This window comes from Leptonotus elevatus, chromosome 4 (assembly GCF_054856555.1).
Source record: "Leptonotus elevatus isolate MCC_2025b chromosome 4, RoL_Lele_1.0, whole genome shotgun sequence".
In the NCBI taxonomy this organism is placed as follows: domain Eukaryota; kingdom Metazoa; phylum Chordata; class Actinopteri; order Syngnathiformes; family Syngnathidae; genus Leptonotus; species Leptonotus elevatus.
The window spans coordinates 6287721-6311899 of record NC_141242.1 but is presented as its reverse complement, the minus strand read 5'-3'; the positions used below and the strand labels follow the sequence as shown (position 1 = coordinate 6311899).

General features: G+C 42.0%; 2 protein-coding genes across 4 annotated transcripts; one reads left to right on the top strand and one right to left on the bottom strand.

Annotated features, from left to right (window-relative positions):
- The first annotated feature begins 92 nt into the window (after nucleotides 1-92).
- Nucleotides 93-14444, top strand: sergef (secretion regulating guanine nucleotide exchange factor). 2 transcript variants are annotated; one of them, XM_086073222.1, is made up of 12 exons: nucleotides 93-556; nucleotides 808-946; nucleotides 1271-1423; nucleotides 1840-1934; nucleotides 2084-2144; nucleotides 2221-2334; nucleotides 2414-2476; nucleotides 3004-3162; nucleotides 3239-3390; nucleotides 4968-5004; nucleotides 7701-7837; nucleotides 13985-14444. In XM_086073222.1, the coding sequence occupies exons 1-12, from the start codon at nucleotides 515-517 to the stop codon at nucleotides 14102-14104; spliced, it is 1272 nt and encodes a 423-aa protein (XP_085929348.1). In that variant the 5' UTR covers nucleotides 93-514; the 3' UTR covers nucleotides 14105-14444. The 2 variants fall into 2 exon arrangements, with proteins under 2 accessions (XP_085929348.1, XP_085929349.1); XM_086073223.1 differs by lacking the exon at nucleotides 7701-7837 and having other exon boundaries at nucleotides 13985-14442.
- kcnc1b (potassium voltage-gated channel, Shaw-related subfamily, member 1b) lies at nucleotides 8945-24075 on the bottom strand. 2 transcript variants are annotated; one of them, XM_086073219.1, is made up of 4 exons: nucleotides 23133-23845; nucleotides 15872-16787; nucleotides 14800-14973; nucleotides 8945-11493 (listed from the first exon to the last, which is right to left on the bottom strand). In XM_086073219.1, exons 1-4 carry the CDS (start codon nucleotides 23694-23696, stop codon nucleotides 11384-11386), a joined length of 1764 nt encoding a protein of 587 aa, XP_085929345.1. In that variant the 5' UTR covers nucleotides 23697-23845; the 3' UTR covers nucleotides 8945-11383. The 2 variants fall into 2 exon arrangements, with proteins under 2 accessions (XP_085929345.1, XP_085929346.1); XM_086073220.1 differs by lacking the exon at nucleotides 8945-11493 and adding an exon at nucleotides 11917-13842 and having other exon boundaries at nucleotides 23133-24075.
- Between the last annotated feature and the right edge of the window lie 104 nt (nucleotides 24076-24179).

Below are 24179 nucleotides of genomic sequence, written 5' to 3'. Positions count from 1 at the left end.
TGTTATGAAAGTATTTTGGAGGTTTATGCTGACAGATTTAGCCCATGCAGCTCTTAACAGCCCTACATTTTAAAAAGCAGATATTAAGCCCGACTGAAATGAAAAAAATATTTTTTATACAAATCAATATAGACATAACAAATGGTGTACGCATAGGGTATGGATGTAAATATATATATATATATATATATACACATATATATATATTAGTGTTGAAATGTGTTTATGACTTCTTTGCCTCAACTGGCAAAAATTGTAACGTTTGTACTGTTGTGTGATGTAGTCATTTGCTGGATTTAATTAAAATATCGTTTAAATCACCTTTTTGGAATTCCAGTTCAAGGACAGGATTGTTAACGTAATAATTGAAACTGGATGGATGGATACAACCCACTGCTTGCGTTAGAAGTACGTTGTAGTTGTTTTTTTTCCTCCACTGCACAGCAACATACCAAGGCATAAGCGTCCATTTACGACAGTGTCGCGAATTTTCCAACGCAATTATTTACGGCCCATGGCAACTAGCTCGCAGCAGGAGTTTTGTTTACTCGCGTGGGTAAGTTTGTACCCCTATATTAAATGTATATATTTGGAGTTAATTGTGTTTTTATCAAGTTCACGAATACTCTCATGCGCTTTGATACCTTAAACCATGCTATTTTTCTATTGTTAGCTTAAAATTCGTTGAAAATGTTTTAGCTTCAACGCTGCGTAACATACGCATACAAATTCAAGAAATATTTAGACAGTCAAACTGTTTTACGAAAACTCCTGGTTGACACAGTGAATGATAAATATGTTTGTCAGGGGGCCAACAGTTATGGGCAACATGGACAGGGACATGAAGAGGACCAGGCAGTCCCTCGGCTCTCGAACAAAGTTGCTCTGCATGGAAAGACAGTTCAGGCTGTTTGCGGTGGCGGGGGGCACTCAGTGGTTGTCACTGGTACGTACACATTAGACGGAACGGCATAGAAAAAATACAAATTGATATGTAAATCAACATTATGCCGAATGCAGTTGTAAATAGGAGGTACCCTTCAATGAACAGGTTCCATCAAAAACATAATAATTGAATTCAAATCATTTTAGTTGCTCATTATTACCGTTAGAATATTGACAGCATCTATGTGTATATTGACAGCATTTATGTGTACTACGTCATAATCGATCAGTTTCTCAATGAGTGTGTACTTCAGTGAAATAGTTTTTAGGAGTGCATATAAAAAAAAAAGTGTAAACAGTTTCACCATTATGTGCTTTTGAACAGACGATGGAGAGGCGTTTGTGTGTGGGCAAAATCACAGAGGCCAGCTTGGACTTGGCCACACTGTCAGCTGCTCAACACTTCAGCGCTGCTCAGGCCTGAATCAGAGGGTCACAAATGTTGCCTGTGGCTGGGATTTTACTCTTCTTCTGACTGGTGATTAATTACAGCATTTCGCTTAGACACACTGCAGTCCTTTTAACTCATTTCCTTGATATGTGGTGTTCTACTTAAATTAAACGTCCTACGCAGAGAGGATAGGATGGTTTTATTTTTCTTCGACCTGGGAATGTGTGGATTGCTGACACGTGATTATTCACGCATTCAGAAAGCAAAAATTGTGTTCAGTCGTGGATGATTTGATCCTTCATTGACATTCAGATCAGTTTTTGTTTTTTGTTCGGTGCACACAAATATAAATATTAATTTATTTCTGGGTTTACACAATGGAAAATAAAACAAAGTATGAATTTCCCACATTAGGATGATGAAGCATGACCGTTTTGAGTTAAGCCGTAAACAAGGCAATCATTCCAGTACAGTACTAATTAAATTAATAATTTTTCACACAGATTGTGGTAACCTATTAGCGTGTGGCTCCAATGTGTTTGGACAGCTGGGTATTGGTCAGGTGACTTCACATTCGGCAGAGCTCGTGCTCATTGAGGTGAGCACATCATCGATTCAGCCATTATGTGTGTGTGTGTGTGTGTGTGTGTGTGTGTTTTTTTAAAAGGGGAATTCAAAAACATTGGTCAGTGATTTTTGTCACAATAACTTGACTTGTCACAATATAATTCTGTTGCTTATTCTTAGGGTCTAAAGGAGCGTGTGATGAATGTAGCAGCAGGCCTCCGGCACGCTCTTGCAATCACAGGTATACACTATAAATGGATCACTGTGTTTCCTGTCAGCAATAAATCCTGCCCAATCATCCTCTGTTCTGCTCCCAGACTCCGGATGTGTCTACCAGTGGGGGACAGGACTCCGTAGCCTTGCCAAGAGAGCACTGAGTCCAGACCCTATTCCGTCACACCTCAACTCCAAGGTTCCTTCTCTGGTACCAGGTGAGAACAGCGAAAGGAGAGGACTGATGGCTGGTTTGATGTTTGCTGCGGTGACGGGATTGTTTTGGCCATGTTATAGGTCTGAATCAGAAGATGCCTCGCGTTGTCACAGCGGGCTCAGCACATTGCGTGTGCCTTACAGGTATTGCTTGCAGCATGGTGCACCACACACACGCACACACACACACACCCACACACACCCACACACACACACACACACACACACACACACACACACACACACACACACACACACACACACACACACACACACACACACACACACACACACACACACACACACACACAACTGTATTCCGAGATAATGCTATTTACTTTATTAAATTAAATAAACTCAGATCTCAAGGCACCGCTGTAGCTTCTAAGATCCCATCTGTACATTGGTGAAATAGTTCACTAAGTCTTTAAAGTACATTAATATGTATGGCTGTCAAGAGCCCGTAATTTAAAAACATACTCTATGTAAATATAAGTGCATTTCAAATAATTTTCTGCCCGCAAGGTCTCCTGGTTTTCACTTTTGAACTGTCATGCACAACGTAACCATCTTCTCTTTAGTCTGTCCTGTAATTAGTGGATGAGTGGTTCCTGATTACTGCGCTGACTCTGCCAAATGAAGACTAATGTTGCCCCCATCGCTACATGCAGGAAATGGTGATTTATTTCTGTGGGGAAGCAACAAGCACGGCCAGCTGACTGCCACCGAGCCCTTCTTGTCCACTCCCGCTCCACTCAAGCGCTCACTAATGAATGGAGAGAAAGTTGTAAAAGTATGGAGTGGTTGGACTCACATTATTGCCCAAACAGGTGTGCTGCAGTAAAATCGGCATGTTTTTTTTTTAGGCTCACATTTGCCGTAATTAAAAAGAGTCATACATTGCAGAGACTGGGAGAGTGTTCACTTGGGGCAGAGGGAATTACGGACAACTGGGCCGAGCTCTGGCGATTGGCCCAAATCCTGAACACCAATCAGCAGAGAGTGTGAGACAGGCTTTTTTGTCTGCAGAGGTGAATGTCCTCTGTGGAGCAACACAGGTAAGACTTATTATAGTAATAGAAAAGAATATCAGTAATGGGCCGCACAGTGACCTAGTCACTAGGTTCTAGTTCAGGGGTAGGCAAGTTCGGTCCTAGAGAGCCGCAGTCCTGCATGTTTTTGATGTCTCCCTCCTCGACCACAATTGAGAGGCTACTGCAAAACGTAATTATGAGCTGATGATTTGAAACACCTGGGTTGGAGGCAGGAAACACCGAAAACATGCAGGACTGCGGCTCTCTAGTAACGAACTTGCCTACCTTTGGACTAGTGGTTAGGATGTCATAGTAGAGTTTGTATGTTTGCCTCATGCCTGTGTGAGGTTTCTTCTGGGACTCAGTTTCTTCCCACTTTCACAAAACATCCATGTTTGGTTAATTAAAGACTCAAAGTTATCCATAGGTGTGGGTGTACGGTTGTTGTTCAGTTTTTTTGTCGGGATGTTTGAGTTCCTACAATTTTCGCTAACATCAGCCTGGTGTTCATCATGTAGTACTTGAGTAGCCCAGCAGGAGGCAGCCAACACCCACAAATAGAAGACAAGGAAGCTGAAAGTTGTTTAGTGTGGGATGCTCAGTTCACCTAGTGAGAATGAGAGACTTTGATGAAATACATCATTATATGTGCAATAAAAAGCATGCACACAAGGGAGAGAACCATTAATATCTTGCACAGTCAGAGGTTTCCTTTCCCATAGGGGCCATTGTATGGGAGCGTGGCAGTTAACCTGTATTCTAAATGGTTGCTGTGTGACAGGAGAAGGCTGCCAATAAAGTAGATGTCAAGGTTCGCCAAGGGGGAACTCGCAATCCTTCTTATCCGACGTGTCGGGGATCGTCGATGCAGCAGCGGCAGCTCATGTCATTGTGCCGTCACCTTTCGTGCGTAAAGCAAAAGGTGAAGATGGATTTGCTGAGTGGACAATGAATCTCCTAGCCCGCTGGGGCTCTGCGTGACGTGTGTACACACCCACAGAGTCAATGTTTAGTTAGCTGTCACATTTTTTATGAGGCATATGAGCATAGCAAATAATAGCCTGTTGTTGGGTTTACCTGCCACTCTTCTATTCTGAAGCTGAAACCGATAGTAAGCAGACGAAGCCCTATTAGTAAAGATGTTGATTGCAAGTGGAGAAAGCTATAGCCATGTATAGAAGCACTTAGAGACCTCCGTGCTTCCACTCAAGTGAAGATTTATACTGTACATTTGCTGGTAGGTGTCACTTCCAATTTCTGCCGTTGTTACGAACAGTGGAAAGCCTCCAGAATAAAAAGTCATTGCTTATAAGTCATCAATGTGAGGATACACACTCGTCCTTAGCATGAACTCCCTTGGCGACACAGGGATGTTGTGTTTTAATAAGACTACTGCTCATTTTTCTGTCCCTTTTTAAAGATTCATTCACCATTAAAAGGAGGCTGCTGCTGTTTTTCTTTGATGTAATCGGAAACGATTTCTGTAAAACTTACTGTTTGCTGTGTCTGGTGGCTCAGCAGTCTTTGGCAGTGACATCCTTGGTGAAAGTTCAGTGTCAGCCTCCAGCATGCATTTTAATGTCTTGTCGTCTTCCCTGCAGATTGCATGCGGAGCTGAGCATAACCTTGCCATCGTAGGTGAGTACTGTCCTTCAAGGTACATTCATGTGAGTGTTTGTTTATGGTGTCTGAGATGATGTAATATTAGTAAGATCGGGGGGGGGGGGGGAAATATCCACACAACCGTACTGGGGAAAAAAAACAATGCTAAAGCGATTATGTCATATTATTACAACCGTCCGTAACAAGAGAGGGAAGACATAAATAAGTCTCTTTGTTTTACCAAAGATTTACTGGGGAGTCGTGCAATAAGTTAGATATTACACATCATTGTGAAACATTTATCCTTCTGTTGGCTTCCGAAGATTTCTGAGGTCAGTTTATTGTTCTGTGGCCTTTCCCGAAGGAAGTAATTACACGTCGCTAGGATGGGGATCACTGACAGATGCAATTATGAGAGCAGGCCTGTAAATGAGCCGAATTAGTCACACACGGGTTTTCAGGCGACTTTTTTTTCCTGTTGGAGGATTTGGACAGGGGTGCGACTTTGAGACCGACAAGAGCAAATCTTCTTGTGCTTCCTCATCATTAATACAAATATTTGCACCTTTTTCCCATGATGAAGAATTTTTAGAAGTCAAATTTTTCTCACATTAAATTTTGAACACTGACCCAGTTGTTACATCAGAGTGAATATTAATACATCTGAGGAAGAAACATGAGCAGAATGTTCCTTCAAAGCACATGCAGGTATTTTAAAAAAAGCTGCGTTGTATGCTATTCAGACAGGCTGTCAAAACACGCCTTCAGTATTGGCTCTCACTGCTCGAGAGCAGGGATGGGCTAATGTTTGTGCTCAAGGGCCACATTTGACTTTTTACGCGGGCAAATGATGGAAAATATAAAGTAGTTATATTTAAATGATGATAAAATAAGTGTTATTTTTATAATACTGTTGATGAAAAAGTAAGAAAAGGAAAAAAGTTAAATGGACAGTAAATTTCTTAAAGCGACAGCCACAGTTAACAAAGGAAGACATGACTTCAAATGAGGTACGAAAAACTCCGCCCCTCCCCTCCCCAAAGAAACTGTAGAGTGTGCGGGGTCCGGTACTATAAAAGGAAGATAAAAGATGAGAGATGCAATCAGAGTAAAACAGTCAGGGTTCTTCATACTCATCTGGGCATTGGTAGAGCATGCAAAATGATGTAGAAAAAAACACTTTTTAAGGGGAAAAAAGTAATCTGGCATTGAGTAAGTACTCCTCATCAGTAGTTGGTGCTATATTTAGCATCAGTTTGATACATCGACAAATTATCAGCTGCGTCAAAAAGAAAGATCTTTGGATTTTTCGCCGTTGTGTTAAATGAAATGTTATTTGTCAAAAGTGTGAGAGGTGTCGGTACTCAAAGAGTGAATACTTGTAATGGTATCAGTCTGAGTAAAAGTGGAAATGAACATCCCAAGTCTCGTTGCACTCAAACGAAGCAAACGAACAACACAAATGAGCTTTTAAGAAGTACAAATTGTTGTGGGCCCACAAGCTCTACTTTGACCACCCCTGCTCCAGACCGTGAGAAGGCAGAAGAGAGAACAGGAGCGCACAAGTCAACCTCACGTAACTCTTCGCGTCTTCCATCCATCTTCAGCATGGCGGCGGCAGGAGCAATGAAATAGCAAAACAGGATTGGAAGTAGAGACCTGAGTGCTGCTATTTCTGGTGCTCAAGTAGGTCAGGCGGAAACCAACCAAGAGCACTGCATGCTGCTTATGATATCTGTTGCTGGCGCTGCCTCTCCACATTTACACCTGAGGAAGAGCTCCTCACCGGTCTGCGGTCCAAGGTGGGAGCGGGTCCGAAGATGCTCTTCATCCAATCTGAGAAAAGATTTCCGTTTATGACAGAACATTGTTCCCGCGGCTAAAATTGTATGCGAAGTGTTAATCATTTGACATTTAGACGACCAAACAGAAAATCATCAACAGGATGTGTTGAGAAGGAAATTGCTTTTGGTTTGAGCGTCTTGATTTCAATCTTTTTTTTGTTGTGCAGAAAGTGCAGCACTTTGTTGCCATGGAAACGCTGATGTGCGGTATGCTTCTGTCAGTGAGTCCATGAATAAAGCACGGCGCCCAAATAAGGCTCTCTCCCCCCCATTGAGTATGATGCTTCCAAACTTTTAAAAATTCACTGAGAGATTACGACTTGTTACTGAATAACAAAATAGTGAGTCGTAAGGAAATGCATTCTCTGGCGCATTTCTGTTCGTAGCCCTCGTTGGCAGAGTTGTCACACTGACATAAGCTTGCTGGCATGACATCTTGGTCTGCTTGCTGGCAAACGCATATGTTTCGATGCACGCGTCCAAATCTTCAACGCCGAGCAAGCGGACGGACGGACGGACGGACGGACGGACGGACGGAGGGACAGACAGAACATGACAGACACACGACAACAGGATTGGGAGAGCTCAAGGATGTGTTACCCTTAAGAAAGCAAGCTCGCTTCTGTTGCCATGGTAATGGAGCCTATTAGGTAACGGTGTTGCCATGGCACGTGTCTCCTCGGTGATGCAGCCCTGACCACACCCACTAACAAGCTGTCCAGCTGTGATGAGCAGGAAGGCTTTATTACCCGCTGACTGGGTGTCAGCATGTGTGCGTGTTTGTTTTCTGGTTTCTTTTCTTCTTTGCGACTCTGCTTCATCCGCCCCCAGGCTGCTAATATTAGCTCACGCGTTGCTACACTGACCCCTGATCCCTCTCCTTCTCAGGGGAGCGTCTTCTTTCCTGGGGCTGGAACGAACACGGAATGTGCGGAGACGGCTCGCTAGCCGACGTCGTTGAGCCGCAACCCGTCCCCGGCCTCAGACCTCTTGTCATTGGCTGCGGGGCCGGACACTCTATGGCGGTGTGTATCGGGAGTACGCGCAAAGACGATTGATAAACTCCTGAATTCCTATTATGGAATTACTTTATGAATGAACGCTCATCTGAAGCACTCTTTTGGTAGTTAAGTGGCAAAAATATGTGCATGTCTTAAATACCTCGTTGTGTGTGGACATGAGTTATGTCTCCGAGGTCACCATTTATCTCGTCAGTCCGTCAATTTGATGGCCATTATCGAAGGCGATATCATCACGTGACAGGGCCATTTCTACGCCATGTTGGCCCTCCCGAATGAATGAAGGTGTTGAAAATGTGAGGGATGGGCCCGGCTGGAGCTACACATCTTCCCATATCAGCGCCTTTATTGCCTTGGTCTTGAGTGTGAGGAGACATTCACACTCTGATGCCTATAGTGAATATCTCTTATCACCTTTTGATTTACTATATACGTGTGAATATTTTTTGGCAAATGTCATGTTAAAAGGAAGTCAAGCCCAAAAACATTTTCTTGACTATATGTTCTATGCAGCCCCACTAGTCTAGATATGATATTCTGTTTAATAGTGCGTTAGTGGAATTTGAGTTAAGCAGCAAAATCCAGCATTTTTTTTATCAATATCAGAAGGCGGCCATTTTGCCACTTGCTGTCGAGTGAAAATGACATCACAGTTGCTCGGGCCTCAGGTAACAACCAATCACAGCTCAGCTTGAGAAAACAGGTGAGGCCGCCACCTCAGATGGATAAAAACGGCATGATTTTACTTCATAACTCATATTCCACAAATGTAATATTAATCAGAATGTCATGTTTAGACTAATGAGGTCGCGTATTGTCAAGAAATGTTCACGGGTAACTTCCTCTTTCAAGATTACAGTAATGTAATTGTTGTCTTAATGCCACTTTCATACTGTACATGCCATTAATTCTACTTGGGGAAGTTTGCCTGCTGCATGCGACCCATCTTGCATATTTATAAGCTATGCAGACATCTGCAGTGCAGTACCTGGTGACCACATGCAGGTGAAGGGCAATGTTGCATTATGTTATTTTTTTTCTTGATTTTATTTATTACTGTTTTCCTTTAGATATATTTATGCTAATATGGACACCAAGTTTTACCAACATTTTGAAATCGATAAACGAACACCCTCTGAAAATCTCTTGTTTGTTATTTTTTATTTTATTTTATCGAATACTATTTCTTGTACAAGTCTGAACTGTATTGTCCAGAAAAGACACCCAAAACCCTGAACCAACAAACCAATCAAAACTACCACTGAACAACCGACTACGATAGCTAGCCACAAAATACACGGTGTTCAAAACTCACACACTCAATTTCACACATTCGTTGCCTCGTATATTTTATGAATGTTTTAATGAGTGTTTTTAACCGTAACGTTGCTGATATTTCGTTATTTTGTCAGACAATGACTAGCACACAGTTCCCAGTGTTTGGTTGGCAGTGTAATCGCATTTGTTTGTTAGAAAGTTGGTCCCTTTCATTTTCAACTTTTCCAAACAATGAAAGCTGCACTTCAAACAAGGCTATCATAGTTGTTATCTACTCGTTATGATGCTCGTTGCCTGTCCATACTGATCCACACTGGGGGTCCTGCGCATATATAAAGTCAACATTCTCCTGTAAAATGACATTTAGCGAAGATTGGATCATTTAAAACTACGTTAAAAATATAAAAACAAGTAACGTATCGAAAGTACAGTTAACATCTGGTGTCAGGTGGAGGCCTCATATCTCCAAAACCAGTTTTGAATTTTCACACAACCCCCCCAAAAAACAGCAAGGTATTGTTGCGATATTAACAAATATAACAAAAAATAAAAGATTTGTGAAAAAATATGCAGTTAGCCCATTTTTGGACAGAGGTTTCCACCTGACGCCGGCGATAGTGATTAACTTAACAATTTTGCAGGGTCCGACATGAAGCCTTTTTGGTTGAGCCAAGTTTTGGTTGCACTTACAGTACCAGCATTTACCCTTATTTAAAAAAATACTTGACAAAATTCATAATTATATAGGAAATAGTGAAGCGTGTAGTCTCAGCGGCCAAAATCTACCTACTGTATGTACGCGCAATCAAGTAGGCCACTTTTCAAAAAAGATATCCACAGCCCCAGTTTACAGATAATGTGATTTCAAACAATATTTAACCAAATTTAACATGATATACAGTATGCAGGCCTAAATGCGCACAAGTATGTAACACACTTTGTCAGTGAATGGGAGTGATGGAATGTGCACAGCAAGTGTAAAATGAGCAAAGATGATTGATCAATTTAAGTAGATGAAACTAAAAACATTGAATTTTAGATATTAAAAAAAGAACGTGTTGATTCCATCACATTTATACCAGTATCAGTGAATTTCGGGTGCCCCTGGTCTTTCGCGCCACTTTTCATGTCGGACCCTGATTGTGTGACAAAAGCATTCATTAGAAGTAATAAAGTTTTTTTTAGTGTCAACAGTTTTTTGGGAATAGATTATTTCTATGTGCATAGTTTTCCCCCTAAGTAAAAAAACAAACAAAAAGAATAAGTCAAACTTTTAAGTGCCGGCTGTATTATTGTAAGTTGGTGCACAATTATTTTACAACATTATAAGATGAAATAATGCACACTTTAAGCTGCACCATTTTGAGGATTTTCATTCACGTATTTAGATTTTTTTCTGTAAATTTTTTTTTTCTTCTAAATAATTTGATGACATCGTCTACCACCCCAAATGTGTTCTTTTACAGGATGTGTTAACTTTATATATGAACTGAGCTCTATTCTGATGTTAGTCTATCAATTGCTATTGACTGATTAAACTTAAATTACCGGTATACAACTGATTATTAAGAATTTGAATGAAGAGGCACTTGTCCAGTATGTCGTATACACTGTTTTGGCAGCTGTTAGTACAGGTATTACAAATTTGAACTATATGCCAATTCTACTTGATTGTCAACTGAAAATCACAGTTAAAATGTATGTCCTTCATTATTTAGGGTAGGGTTGGCTATCTTCCTATGAGTAGAGTAACCAAATAAGCAGGAAGTCCTTGACTATTTTCTGTTAAGTTCTTAACAGCACGTTTGACCATTTAATGCCTCAAAAATACATGATGGAGTTCAAGTATGACAATTTTGTGGATGTTTGCCAAAAGCTCATCAAAAGAATGTTCCGTGCTGCAAAAAAGTGCAAAAGTCTAAAAAAAGAGGTGAGCATGAATGAGTGTGCAAAGTTAATTTGGCGTGACTTCAAATCAGAGCAACCATTTTTGTCTTTGGACACAGGAATCACACAAATATTTGATGATCACTCCAAAACATTGGTACACACAACATCAGCGCGCACACACAAAAAGAAGCATATTTACAGCACTGGCACACACAGAAAATAGGCACACTTTACAACACCAGTCACAGATACATATAGCTACATAAGGCTTGACAACAAAACGTCCTCAGTGCTACATCTATGCTGAGTTTGTGATGTTCAGGTTGCCGCTTTCACACCCATTTAAAAGTGCTAAGTAATACACACAACAATGCTACTTTACTATCAGGTGGGTGAAGGGCCATTATGGGTCATACACATAGTGGTCGGTACACCATGGTTCATAACACAAACTGACTCAGTTGGTTGTCTGCTCCGGTGCTGTCTCTGGGTCTCTATAAACATATAAAAAAAAACAACAATAATGAAAATAAATTATTACACCAATATGTTTTATGTTGGAGTTGATGGTGATGGCTGATGACTCTGCGGCGCAGGGAGAGGTGAAATGACACTTGGAGGGTAAAGAAAATGTGCTCCGTTAGTCGCCCATGGTAAAGGCGGGTTTACCATGTGTATTCCCATGCGTAGCCAAGGCATCAGACAAAGATGTATTGTCTGGTCCGGACTCGAGAGTCGGTTAATCAACATGCCCGATCATGCGGCCTGTTACAGGTTGAGGTACACTTTTCAGTCATTGTCATGCGGATAGTTCGTCATGCTCTCGCCGTCGGTCCCCTTGTTTTGTTTTTCGTCGTATCAACAAAAGCAAAAAGATGTGTATGCATGTGCTGTTGAATAAAAATGGAGTCTAAACGCTCATTGAGTACAAAATTTATTTCATGCAAGGACTTATCTGTACATATTTTTATTTGAATACTTTTCCGTTGCATAAATGGAAAATACATGCATTTACCTTTCCCCAAGAAGACCCACATTCCATAGTGTTTTGTATATTTTTTTTCCCACCTGCATCTCTTCACAAAAAAATCGTCACATTTTTTTTTTCTCAATATATAACGTCTATTAATCACCACAAAAGACATGACTTGAAATGTAAAACTCAGACACTTAAATATTCTAGAAATTTGTCAAATTTCTTATTGGTCAACATAAAATCTTTTAAAGTGCGTTGAAAAGATTGTGTATAACTATTGGGTCATGTGTAACAGTATTAATATTTTTCAAATGATTAGATACACTGCGCTCCTCTTGCAATGTATTCTAACCTGATGTATATATACCCTATATGTTTTGGAGTGGCCCTAGATTAATATTATGTGCTTCATTAAGCAAACCGATTATTTATTTGCTAACAAAATAACCAAAAAGTCATATTTCCTGCGATTAAGCTGTGTCGTAGAATGAAATCATAAGCAGCTTTTAAAAGTATTTATGCTACAACAAAGTTGTACGGTGTCAAAAATATTATATTTTTTACTTTGCCTCACCTGGTATAAAGGCACCATTATTATAATTCTTGCCTTGATTTCTGCATCTTTATCATAAGAGCGTTTGCAGCAGACAATTTTTTATTTTTTTTTAAAAAGGTCCTAACTTCCGGTGAATATATTTGTTTAAAAAATAAAAAAATGCTCATGGCAGCTCTGTACCAAATTCTTCAAGTGAAATAATTTCCGTTGTCCAATGAAGTCAAATAAATACAAGGACATCTATGATATATTGGGGAAAGGCAAAGAATGGCAGCTACATAAAAAATCTTGCTGTGACTGAGTCTCTTGTAAAGCTGTCTCAGATATGCATAAAAATGGCAAAGCTTTTCGATGCTTTTGAAAGACAATGTTTTCTCTTACAGGTACTGCAATACAGTTAGCTTCTTGTAGAACATAATTTCTCATGCAGTTCATGCAAAGGACCAAACAGTTTTAGTTCTGCTGACATTATTCATCACTAGTATCATAGGAATTGTCATCTTCTCCATAGTGCATTGGACATCATCTTGCTGTTTTTTTTTCTTCCTTTTCTTTTTTTCTTTGAATGTGGCCACTCCGATAGCATTGGCTGGTTTGCGCTTTCAGAATTGTAACGTCTCCACTTTGCAACATACAAAGCACTTAAGAGGAGTTTCCTTAACACCTGGCAATGGTACATTTTTTGGATATGTTTTGAACGCAATGTGTTGTTAATGTCCAGCATAATGTTACATCTTATGAAATTCCTTTCACAGAATTGTCAAAAGCAGATGAGAATTTAAAAAAAGAAAAAAGAAAAATAAAGTCATTGGCTGAAAAGTATGCGAGATCAAAAGCAACAGAGCAACAGGCAATGAAGTCAACATGGGGAAAAGAGATGCGGTTAGCCTGTCGAACGGCGCTTTGTCAGCAACTCAGGTGACCCATGCACGTGTGGCGTCTCGCCAATGTGACTTCTAGTCTAGGATATGATGACACCCGCAAGGACAACCCTTGGGAAGCTGGAGTAATCAGAACAGTTGAGATACAGTTTTTCAGAAAAAAAGGACAATCTAAATGAGAAAGCAGGAACAAAGGAAAAGTGTCAAAAAGCAACAAAAAAAAGAAAGAAAAAAAAAGCGAGAAGTGTGGACTGGCCTTCCAACGCCATTGTATCTGCTACTCAACCATGCTACATAATGGATGGGATGGGAGAATGTGAGTGCTGCATTAGACAGGGTGGGCTGCAGGGCAGGGCGGACACTGAGGACACTCCAGAGGCATCCCCGCTCATGCCAGACATGCTGTTAAGGCTCCAAGGCTTTTCATAACCTTCAGTTGAAAAACAGAGAACGTTCTGAGTACACTGCAGCACTGGATCCATGACATGAGTGTTGCTGTTTTTAAAATATATATTATTGTGCTCCTCATTGGTAATACTACACCTGTTGCTTTCTTGTTTTTGTCTCCAAAGAGAGGTCAACACACACTCGAGACGGATCCGATTTCTCCATGCATTGAGTGCATCCGGAGTACAAGGGCATGCACCGGGGTGGTACTGGAATGGTTTGGAGTGGAACACCATAAAAGGTAGGCACCTCAGGTAGGGAATGTACAGCTACTGCTTGGTTTTGTAACGCACAGCTACACAGTCGTAGCTTTTATTGGGAATGTTTGTGTAAAGTCCAAAAATTGGTACTTCAAAATTTTTTTTATCTCCAATTGTGTTGTGCTCCTTCACCATTCTGATAGCACCCATCAGCAAGACACTTCATGCACCATTATGGCCAAGAGCAATGTACTCAAAGTCAGGATCGCACATGGTATTTATCATTAAAAACACATACATACATACATACATGGTACACACATAGCACATCAATATATTCTTAAGCATAGAAGACAGCACATTCTAGATCATATAAATCTTCAAAATATTTTTTTTTCTTACTGGTAAATAAATAGGGGGTATTACATTATGCATGGTATCAAAAAATATATTATGTAGATGTAGACAACTAGTATTGACATTTTGTGGCGATTGTGCTTGGCCTAAACTTGGAATATGTACAATTCCCGAGGGAATAGTTGAGGAGAAGCAGCGGCTGTGAAGGTGTCGCGTTAAGAGGTTTGCAGTTGTGCGAGTGTGTTTTTTTTGTGAGCGTGTTCCTGTTAGTAATTACACTCTGCAAAGAAGGGGTGGGGAAAAAAAGGGGGCGTGTCCTGTCTAGGGCCTTAGAGTGTGTCAGTATCTTACAGGGGCCTGTGATTGGCTGTTACTGTACGTACCCCTCCTCACTCTGCCCCCTGTGTGGTTGGGCCGCTCGGCCGTGGTGACCAGGAAGCAGGGCCGCTCTCTTTCGCTGGGGCTGAAGATTTCCTCGGGAGATATGGCCTGGTCGATGTGAGGGCAGTCCTCATTGGCTAGAGCAGCGTTCGCAGCCTCACCGTTCAGCTTGGAATCTTTACATACAACAACAACAACAACAGAGAGCAAATAAAAGAGCATATAACGGGGGCAGGGGTGGGGGGGTGTTAAATATTGTTTTTATTTTTCCCATACTGCGGCTCCACATGTGGACTATTTGATACGTTGTGTAGCTGCTGCGTAATGTTTGTCTTTCTTAGGTTTGTGTGCACGTCAGGGCTCTGTCTAATTAGCCCACTGTTTGGATTGCAGTTTGTTTGCCGGTTTGTTGGTTTGTACGATTATGCAACGTATAGGGGAGGCTAGGGTGACCACTGACCAGATTTACAAAAAAAAAATTAAAAACCAGGACGCTACAGTTTCACTGAAAATCAAATATACAATACATTCTCTCCAGGAACTATTTATAAGAAATTTAATTGCTAGTCAATCCGGTTGTGTTATTGCTTTAGCTAATGCTCAACTCAATCTTGGTTGACGTTTTAACAGCTGTAAATAAGTCACAGCACACACCATCATCTAACCTAAGCTATTGAAAGCTTCATAATTTATATTCCACAAATGTGTGAGGTCACATATAACATATTATTGTCAAGAAATGTTTAAGGTTGACTTCCCATTTTAACATTGCAAGGACATGAAGATGACAGACGCTTTGCTTTCCCCTAAAAGACATTATGAACGAATCACTGAATGAAATTCTGAACAGTCAAGTGCAAAAGTAGTGAGTTGCCTAAATCTCAATTTCTCTCCATTTCGAGTAAGAAATCAAGCATTTTATTGATCGTGTGCTGGGAAAGTCTGCTGTGTAATCTCATGTCTGACTTATCAGCTGACTGAAATGTGGGAAGAGAGAAACAGCTGAATAGTGATATGTGTTTTTTCAACAAGGCATGGGAATGTTGTAGTTATTCATAAAGCGCCTTAGCCTACCTTGAAACTTTATCTCGAAAACGTCGTCGTGGGCCACGGGGCTCTGATGTTGCGAGCTGATGCTGGATTTACAGAAATTCGGAGAACCAGGTTGGGGTGCCCGTGGGATATGCCTATTTTTTTTCTTTGGTAGTTTCTGTTTCGCCATGGCCAGGGAGTAATACATTCCAAAGTTGTTGACAATCACAGGGACAGGCATGGCGATGGTCAGCACGCCCGCCAGGGCACACAAGGCTCCCACCAGCATGCCCGAGGTGGTCTGAGGGTACATGTCGCCGTAGCCGAGGGTCGTCATGGTCACCACGGCCCACCAGAATCCGATCGGGATGTTCTTGAAATGCGTGTGCTCGCTGGCTCGGGGGTCGTTGGGGTTTGCGCCGATCCGTTCCGCGTAGTAGATCATTGTGGCAAAGATGAGGACACCCAGGGCGAGGAAGATGATGAGGAGGAGGAACTCGTTGGTGCTGGCTCTCAGCGTGTGGCCCAGCACCCTCAGACCCACAAAGTGGCGAGTGAGCTTGAAGATACGCAGGATCCTGACAAAGCGGACCACTCTGAGGAAACCCAGCACATCCTTAGCTGCCTTTGAAGAGAGCCCGCTTAGACCCACCTCCAGGTAGAAGGGCAGGATGGCCACAAAGTCGATAATGTTCAGGGCGTTCCGGATGAAGTCAAATTTGTTTGGACAGAAAGTTATTCGCATTAAGAATTCAAACGTGAACCACACGACGCAAACGCCTTCGATGTAGGTGAGGTAGGCCGCCGTCTCGGGTTCTTGGTAGGTGCGCTCCACCGTGATGTTGTTTACCAGTTCCACTTCGGTGCGGTTGATGATGGGGTTGAAGGCCTCGTGGGTCTCCAGACAGAAAGTGGTGATGGAAACCAGGATAAAGAACAGCGAGGCCAGAGCCACCCACTGAGTGGGAAATTGGAGAGAGAGAGGAGAAGGCAATGGAAAGGAGGAGATTGGAGGGAGGGTGGGTGGGGGTAGAGGGTGAAGAAGGACAGAGAGTGAGCACAGTAATACACGCAACGTAATCAACCCCAGGCAGTCGTTCTTAGCAATGCAATTTAATCGGAGACATCGGCATCTGCTTTAGTGACAGTGACGGTCCTATGCTCCGCGTCTTGATTCCATTAAATGGAAACAGTCAATGCGAGCTCAACACTCGCATACCCCTCCTCCTTCCGCTCCATCTCAAGGTCGCGGAATTTGCAAGCAATTTCGCAAGCGCCGGTCAGCAGTAACATATGGGACATTTACGAATACATGTTAAAACTGGAGCTCTTGTATTCAGCACCGTAGTTACAGCAGGTCTTTCCCAACTCAAGGTCACATTGATGAGATCCGGGGTCAGCAACCTTTCCTGTCAAAAGAGCCATTTTAGGCCAAATAAATCATTAGAAATGCGTCTGGAGCCGCAAAACATTTGAAGATTGCGATGAAGGAAGCAGTGTGTTAGGGTTAGTCTAATGTACTGAGGGCCCATGTAGAGCTGCACCACAACACAAAAATATGCAACATTCATGTGACGTTCATTTTATTCTACTTTCGTTTTTAGTTTTGGGATTTTTTTGCATGTGTAATTTTTCATACTTTGTTTTTCATACATTTTGTGGTTATTTTCAGGATTTCTTCTTTTGTTTTTGAACATTTTATAGTTACTTTTTGAATGTTTTCTTTTATGCCTTTTTCCTCCCTTTGAAAAAATAAAAACAAATACAAATTCTGACTTTTTTGGGCAATAATTATATATATATTATTATATTTTCTGACTTTCTTTTGTTTTGGACATTTTAATGACTTTTTGATCATTTTCTTTTCTGCCTTTTTTTTATTCAATTCTCTGACATATTTGGCAATTTCATGGACATTTTATGGTAAATTTCTGCCTCTCTTCTTCCTTTTTTGGACATTTTATGGCTATTTTTTGACACTTTTTTTCCCCCTACCTTTTTTGCCAGCTAATTTCTGACAGTTTTGGCAATTTTGTGGGCATTTTATCCTCAGGGAGCCACAATAGAGGGACTAAAGAGCCACATGTGGCGCAGGTTGCAGGCCCCTGGACTAGACAATCAACTCGTGGGACTCATGGTGGGCTCAGGTTGATTAGGATGAGGTCCGCTATTTATAGTATGACGAACCAACATCATCCCTGATTACTGTAGAGTGCTTTACCTTTCATCTGCATTGATCTGGCGATCACATTTCATCACATTTAGCCTCTGATATTTCTGATACGTGCTACATATGTAGGTGTAACTGATATAGCACGCTCTCCTGGGTATTGATGATCGCAGCCCTGTCCTTGCGCTATCCTCTGATTATACTGGATTACAGTATGTGTTACCCCGCCTGCGAGTTGGGGGAAACAGCTGGAAGCGTGCCACCAGCAGATCAGTCGATGCACTGAGAAATGGTTCGCGGGATCCGTTATCACATCTATGAAGTCACCAAATTTGTATCCGTTTGGATTTAGTGGGGTACGTGCGCTCTCAAGCTAATGCGCAGCCTTGTTAAGAGGCTGGGGGGAGTGATGAATGAATGAGGCAGTGACAATGGAACCCGGGCATGTCCAGGCAGGAGAGAATCATATATTCCACAGAGCAAAGGGAAAAACTGCAATCTCGGCCATTCGAGTCCATTCAACGCAGGCTGAGATGGAAAGCAGGCCCTCATTACGGCAAGTCATCAGTGGCAATTGTTTGAATTGCGCTGCTAATGAATGTCTGCTTCCTGTCCAAGTAAGCGTTACTGTTGACGTGACTCCAGCCCAATGACTTTGGTTCTGTCAGCATCAGCCTTCCCTTTCGATAGCTTCAGCGTCACTTTTTTACCATGCGAATGTCAAATTAAACGCGAAGACAAAATGTAGTACGGAAAAGTTTAGCACTGCATTACGCCTCTGCAAGCTTTGCGCACATACACAAACCCCCGCAGCCACGCACTCCAGAATAAAAGGTGAGCTCTGCAGTAACAAACACCACACGCATAACCACACATGCTCAAAATGATGTCTTTTGTCCCTGAAGTGCTACAGTTTACTCCCAAAACTATAATTACTCATAATACTGAAGTGATTAGAGTAAGATGCATAAGATGCGAATGCTCTTTGCAATAATATGTTCTACACGCCCCTTAACATGTCTTAATTATGATTAATATAGCATTTGTGTAATATTAATAAAGCAGCTAAATCTATCTGTATTTATCCATCTAAGAGGGCAGCTTTTTTGCCACTTTTTGTCGACTGAAAATCACATTTGCTCAGGTAACAACCAATCACGGCTCACTTCTTTCTGAGTTTGGTCACGTGACGTTCACAAGCTGAGCCGTGATTGGTCGTTACCTCAGGCTTAAACAACTGTGGTGTCATATTCAGTTGACCGCAGGTGGCAAAATGGCTGCCTCCTCAGATGCATAATAATATTCAATATTAATATATGTATATTAATATTACTATACAATATATTCTATGCACCCCCACTAGTCTAAATACGGCATTATGATTAATATTACATTCGTGGGAATATGACTTAAGCATCAAAATCTAACTTTTTTTTTTTTATTCATTTCAGGGGACGGCCATTTTGCCACTTATTACCTCAGGCCTGAGCAACTGTGGTGTCATATTCAGTTGACAGCAGGTGGCAAAATGGCCGCCCCCTCAGATGCATAAAAACAGGTGGATTTTGCTGCTAAATTCATATTCAACAAATGCAATATTAATCAGAATGTCGAGCTTAGACTAGTGGGGACACACACACGCAACATTTTATTGTAAACATTTTTGGGTTGACTTTCCCTTTAACAGGCTTTGATCTCGACTGTTATTTTTAAAAAGTGACACACACACACACACACAAGCCTCATTGTTTTCAGTTTGGTTCCAAACATTGAGGAGCTAACACTTGTGTGTGTTTTTGTTGTGATGCATTGCATAATGTTGCTGTGCAATACGCCTCCTCTACGATGTGTTGTGCACAAAATAACTCCCCTACAATAAAATGCCAATACAATAGAGTGTAAACTACAACCTCCAAAAAGCAATCCAGGCCTTGCAGGCACGTCGTAATGTGATTACGAAAAAATGCCTTGGGAATACCTGATCTCTAACTTATAGCTATAATCAGCTCATGCATAATTCAAAAGTCAAACAGGCCAATCAACTTTTTACATTGATGAATGTTTGATGTCAAACACTGAGGTGAGTTAGTCTCGTAGATACCGTAATTGCTTTTGGCAAGTGATTTTATTATTATTGATCACTAACTTTGAATTGCTTCCCCTTGACTATTATGCATTGTTATTTTTGGCAAAGTCGAGGTCATGATCGGTCACCCGCCATTAGTGTGATGGAGCCTTTTTGCTCCGTTCGCCAGTTACTTGCTCAGGCCTGCGAACAATCGCACCCTTCAAACGCTTCATGTCATCACACCGCCCCTTTGCATGATGTGACTCGGCAACACTTGGGAACAGTGCGAGCAGTGGGGGAGGGTGGCAGGTGAACACCGTGGGCTGCTTATTGGTTAACTCTCACTGTTGCCGGCAAACCGCGAGCGAGCTCTGATGTGCTGATCTGACATGGCTTTTCCGCTGATGTATCCACTGTGAGTAGAGTCTGTAATTAAGTCTGGGGCTCAGTTCTAATTAATTTTCTTGCCTGTCTTAGTGGAGCTTTGTCCAACCTTGCTCTATAAGACGTGCTGTGCTGTGCATCTTGGCGGTGGGACATTTCAAGGTGATCCTTGAAAAAGATGATCAATGTGAGAATTTTTGCTTCCTAGCGGAAGACAAGGATTTGTGCTAACACTGACTTCTATTTGGAACTGTTCATAATTCACACTACTGTCGATGTCCCCAGTTCCAGGTGAAAGCAAAAAATAAATAAAAAATCAGGAAAAGCCTACTTCGCGGCAGTTTTTCCCCCCCAGCTGGGACTTGGGAACGTTTTCACGGTGGAGGGAATTCTGAACGGCTCCAACATCACAGTTATCTCAGTTGTGTTTACTTCCTGTCTCATATCTGTAGAATAAATTTTACTTTAAATAGAGTCTATTTGGTGCCACTCTAAACAAAGTAAAATTTACACTTGGAACAGAACAAAATGTTCAGAGTAAATTTTACTCTAAGTATTTTTAGTGTGTACGAGAGAATTGGCCTATGCCATAAAAATTTTTTATTAAAAAAAGTAAAAAAAATTCCACTCAGAAAATCTAAGTAAATTTTGCCAGGCGAGAGTTTGACTAACTAGTTTATTTTATTATTATTTTTAAAGTTGCACAAGAGTTAGGAACAAACTCATGACCTTCAGCTTGGGAGACTGCCACTCTACCACCTGAGTTATGCCACTCCTACTGTTTGCTTATATCCAGGAGACAAAAAAACATTGTATGTAGATTCCAGCTAACACATAGCAGGACCTGCGTGGCTCAGGAAGTAGATTGGCTGTGTCCCAACCTGAAGTTGCGGGTTTGTTCGTCAACCCTTGAATGAGTTTTTGAATGTTTTTATTTTTTTATTTTGCTCTCTTCCAAGTGTCAATTTTACTCTGTTTAGAGTGGGACTAAATAGACTGTTTACAGTAAAAAAAAAAATATATATCTCTACGTAATTTACTGTGTGAAAATTCATTAATTTATATTTTAGGTTATAAATCATTTAAGAAAGTTTTAAATGATTTGTCTTGGTCTCATTTTTATACCCCAAAAACTCTGGCACACAGGGGTGTGTGGACTTTTTATATCCACTGTACAAGAGTGAGAGACAGCAGATAGATACAATTGGCTACCGCTGGATAGGGGAGCCTGCTAATCAGGTTGCTGCAGCTGCTCAAGCAGCATGAATCGCAGCAGGCTTCAGAGGAGGACACTTGTCAAAAAAAACAAAACATGTGGAGTAATTGTAATTGTCACTTTTTAGAGGCGCCAATGAGAAAAATGCCCAAAAGCAAGGACTAAAAATATCACCTCCTACAGCAACCTGATTTAGTCTGGAGGCTTGCCATTGAAATGTTGCTGCCTGGTGCTAAAGATCTGCTTCCCTAATGTGTTGTTGACCTATTTAGTCAGTCTACCCAGGGAACCTTGTACCCCGGAAAGATCATTCCTGATTTTTCTCATATGAGCTGCAGAGACTCTGGATCAGGGGCATATCTTAATGATATCTATTTTTATTTCGTATAAACTAGTGGTGATTGAATTGAAAATAGGGATGGATAAGAAATGAGAAAATCTTACTCTGAATATTTTGAACTGATGAGCGGAATAATGCAATCAGTTTTTTTTATTTTTTTTTTTAGTTTTTTTTTATTTTAGTTTTTTTATTATTATTTTTTTGATTCAATGTTATATGGAACATGATTGTTGAGCAACTTCACTCTTTTCAGAAATAGATGAAGGATGCTTGGTGGAATAAAGCGTCGTCGTCTACAACCATGCATTTTAAGTCCCCTAGATCAGTGATCTATACAGTTGTGCTCATAAGTTGAAACTGACAGGCACATATACTGAAGTAATGATGATGTCATATCAATGAACTCACAAATTGACCTCCTCAGTGAGGAATCTGGGTTTGTTGAATTGAACAAAAAACGAATTTACTCGCAGGAAGCCATGCAACAGGTGGTACACTCTGTCATCTAATCAACGACAATTTAATTGTTCATAGATTGATAAAGATATATCTGTAATGATTGAATCGGATAAGCGGTAGAAGATGGATGGATGATGGATGGATGAATAAATAATTTCCTAGTGATATTGGATTATTTCCCACGGGTCCTGATTATCTCTCATGGTTCACCAATGCCACAAAACCACTTCTTGAGTGCATTTCTGATTGACTTCCTAGTCCTATTGGTTCTCTGTCCAGGGCAGAGCACCATCAGCTACTTGCTTGTCAGTCGAACAGCATCATGGGTTGAGCCCTATTAACTCTGCCTAGCAACAAGTGTTGAATATAAATATTTGTATCTGCATTGTTGTTTGTGTGCTTGAAATTTTACATTGCAGTTGATAAGTTTTAGAATGAATCACCTAATTATTTTTGTCTTAACAATGGAAGATAAATGTGACGAGTGTGTTGTAGTTTTCGTGATGTTAGCAAAAGAGTTATATTGTTCCTCTGGCCCGCTCGATTTTTGGTTTTGCGTCCCATCCATGCGTTGGGAGATCAATTTCAAGGTCATCAAGCGCCTTATGGATCCCAGTCACCAGTCCTTCAAAAAAAAAAAAAAAAAAAAGCATGCAAGCAACTCACCCTTGCATATTTGGAGGAGTAGGGGTCTTCAAACAGAGCCCAAACGCGCTTCTGCCAACGGCTCCACAAAGTGCCGCTCCGGGCGTCAGGAGAGTCTCCGTGCGCCAGCCTCCTGGTCATCTCTTCCACGTCGTCCTCCCCGTGCTCCTGCTCGGGCTCGGCATCGTCGTTGCCCAGGTCCAACAGTCCCCCGCCGCCGAAACTATCAAGGGCCTCCTCCGCCTCCCGGTGCTGGCGATAGGTCATCCAGCAGCACGGCTCCACGTCCGTCTCGTCGATGCCCCAGAACGCCAACTCCTCCTCGTACAGCGGCCCGCACACATCGGCCGGGCAGTGCAGCTTACCTGTCCTGTAATAGTTGAGGATGTGCGCGAAGACGCCCGGGTGGCGGTCGAAAAAGAACTCCTCGATTTTGGCGTCATAGTCAAAGTGGTTGGGAGCGTCCGGCTCGGCCAGCCACGACAGGCGGGTGCCGGGTAGGGTGCGAAGCGTGCTGCGGTACGTCTGGTGCCGGATCCCTCCCACGTTGATCACGATGCGATCCTTGTCGTCGCTCAGGCCCATGGCGTCCCTTAAACATCGCTCAGCAAAGTTCCCCTCGTCATGGCGGCAAAGGTGAGCCACCTGTCGTCTCCCCGCCAGGAAACAAAAAGCGACGCGCGTCAGGCGGCGCGCTTTGGGGATGCGGACGCTGACGTGCCCGTCGGGCTGGAGGCGAAATCCAAAATGAACGCGGCCAATGGCATCACATGGACAATGGGCGTCAGTCACATCGTCGCCAAATCCAGCCGGAACTAACACACAATGCTCTTCGCCGTTTACTGGCTCACCGAAGTCAAGGTGACTCTGCAGGTGCTGAGCGGACAGCGCCTTGCCCTGCTGCTTGCGGTCCTCCCGGTGTTCGGTCCCACCTCCAGACGCGCCTCCTTCACACCGACGCGCAGCATCAGCCTATGCAGCTCTTTGTCTCGGCGCCACCGACACGTCTCCCTCTCCTCTCCTCCTCTCCAAGCATCCAGTCAGAAGCACACATCCAAGATCGAGGAA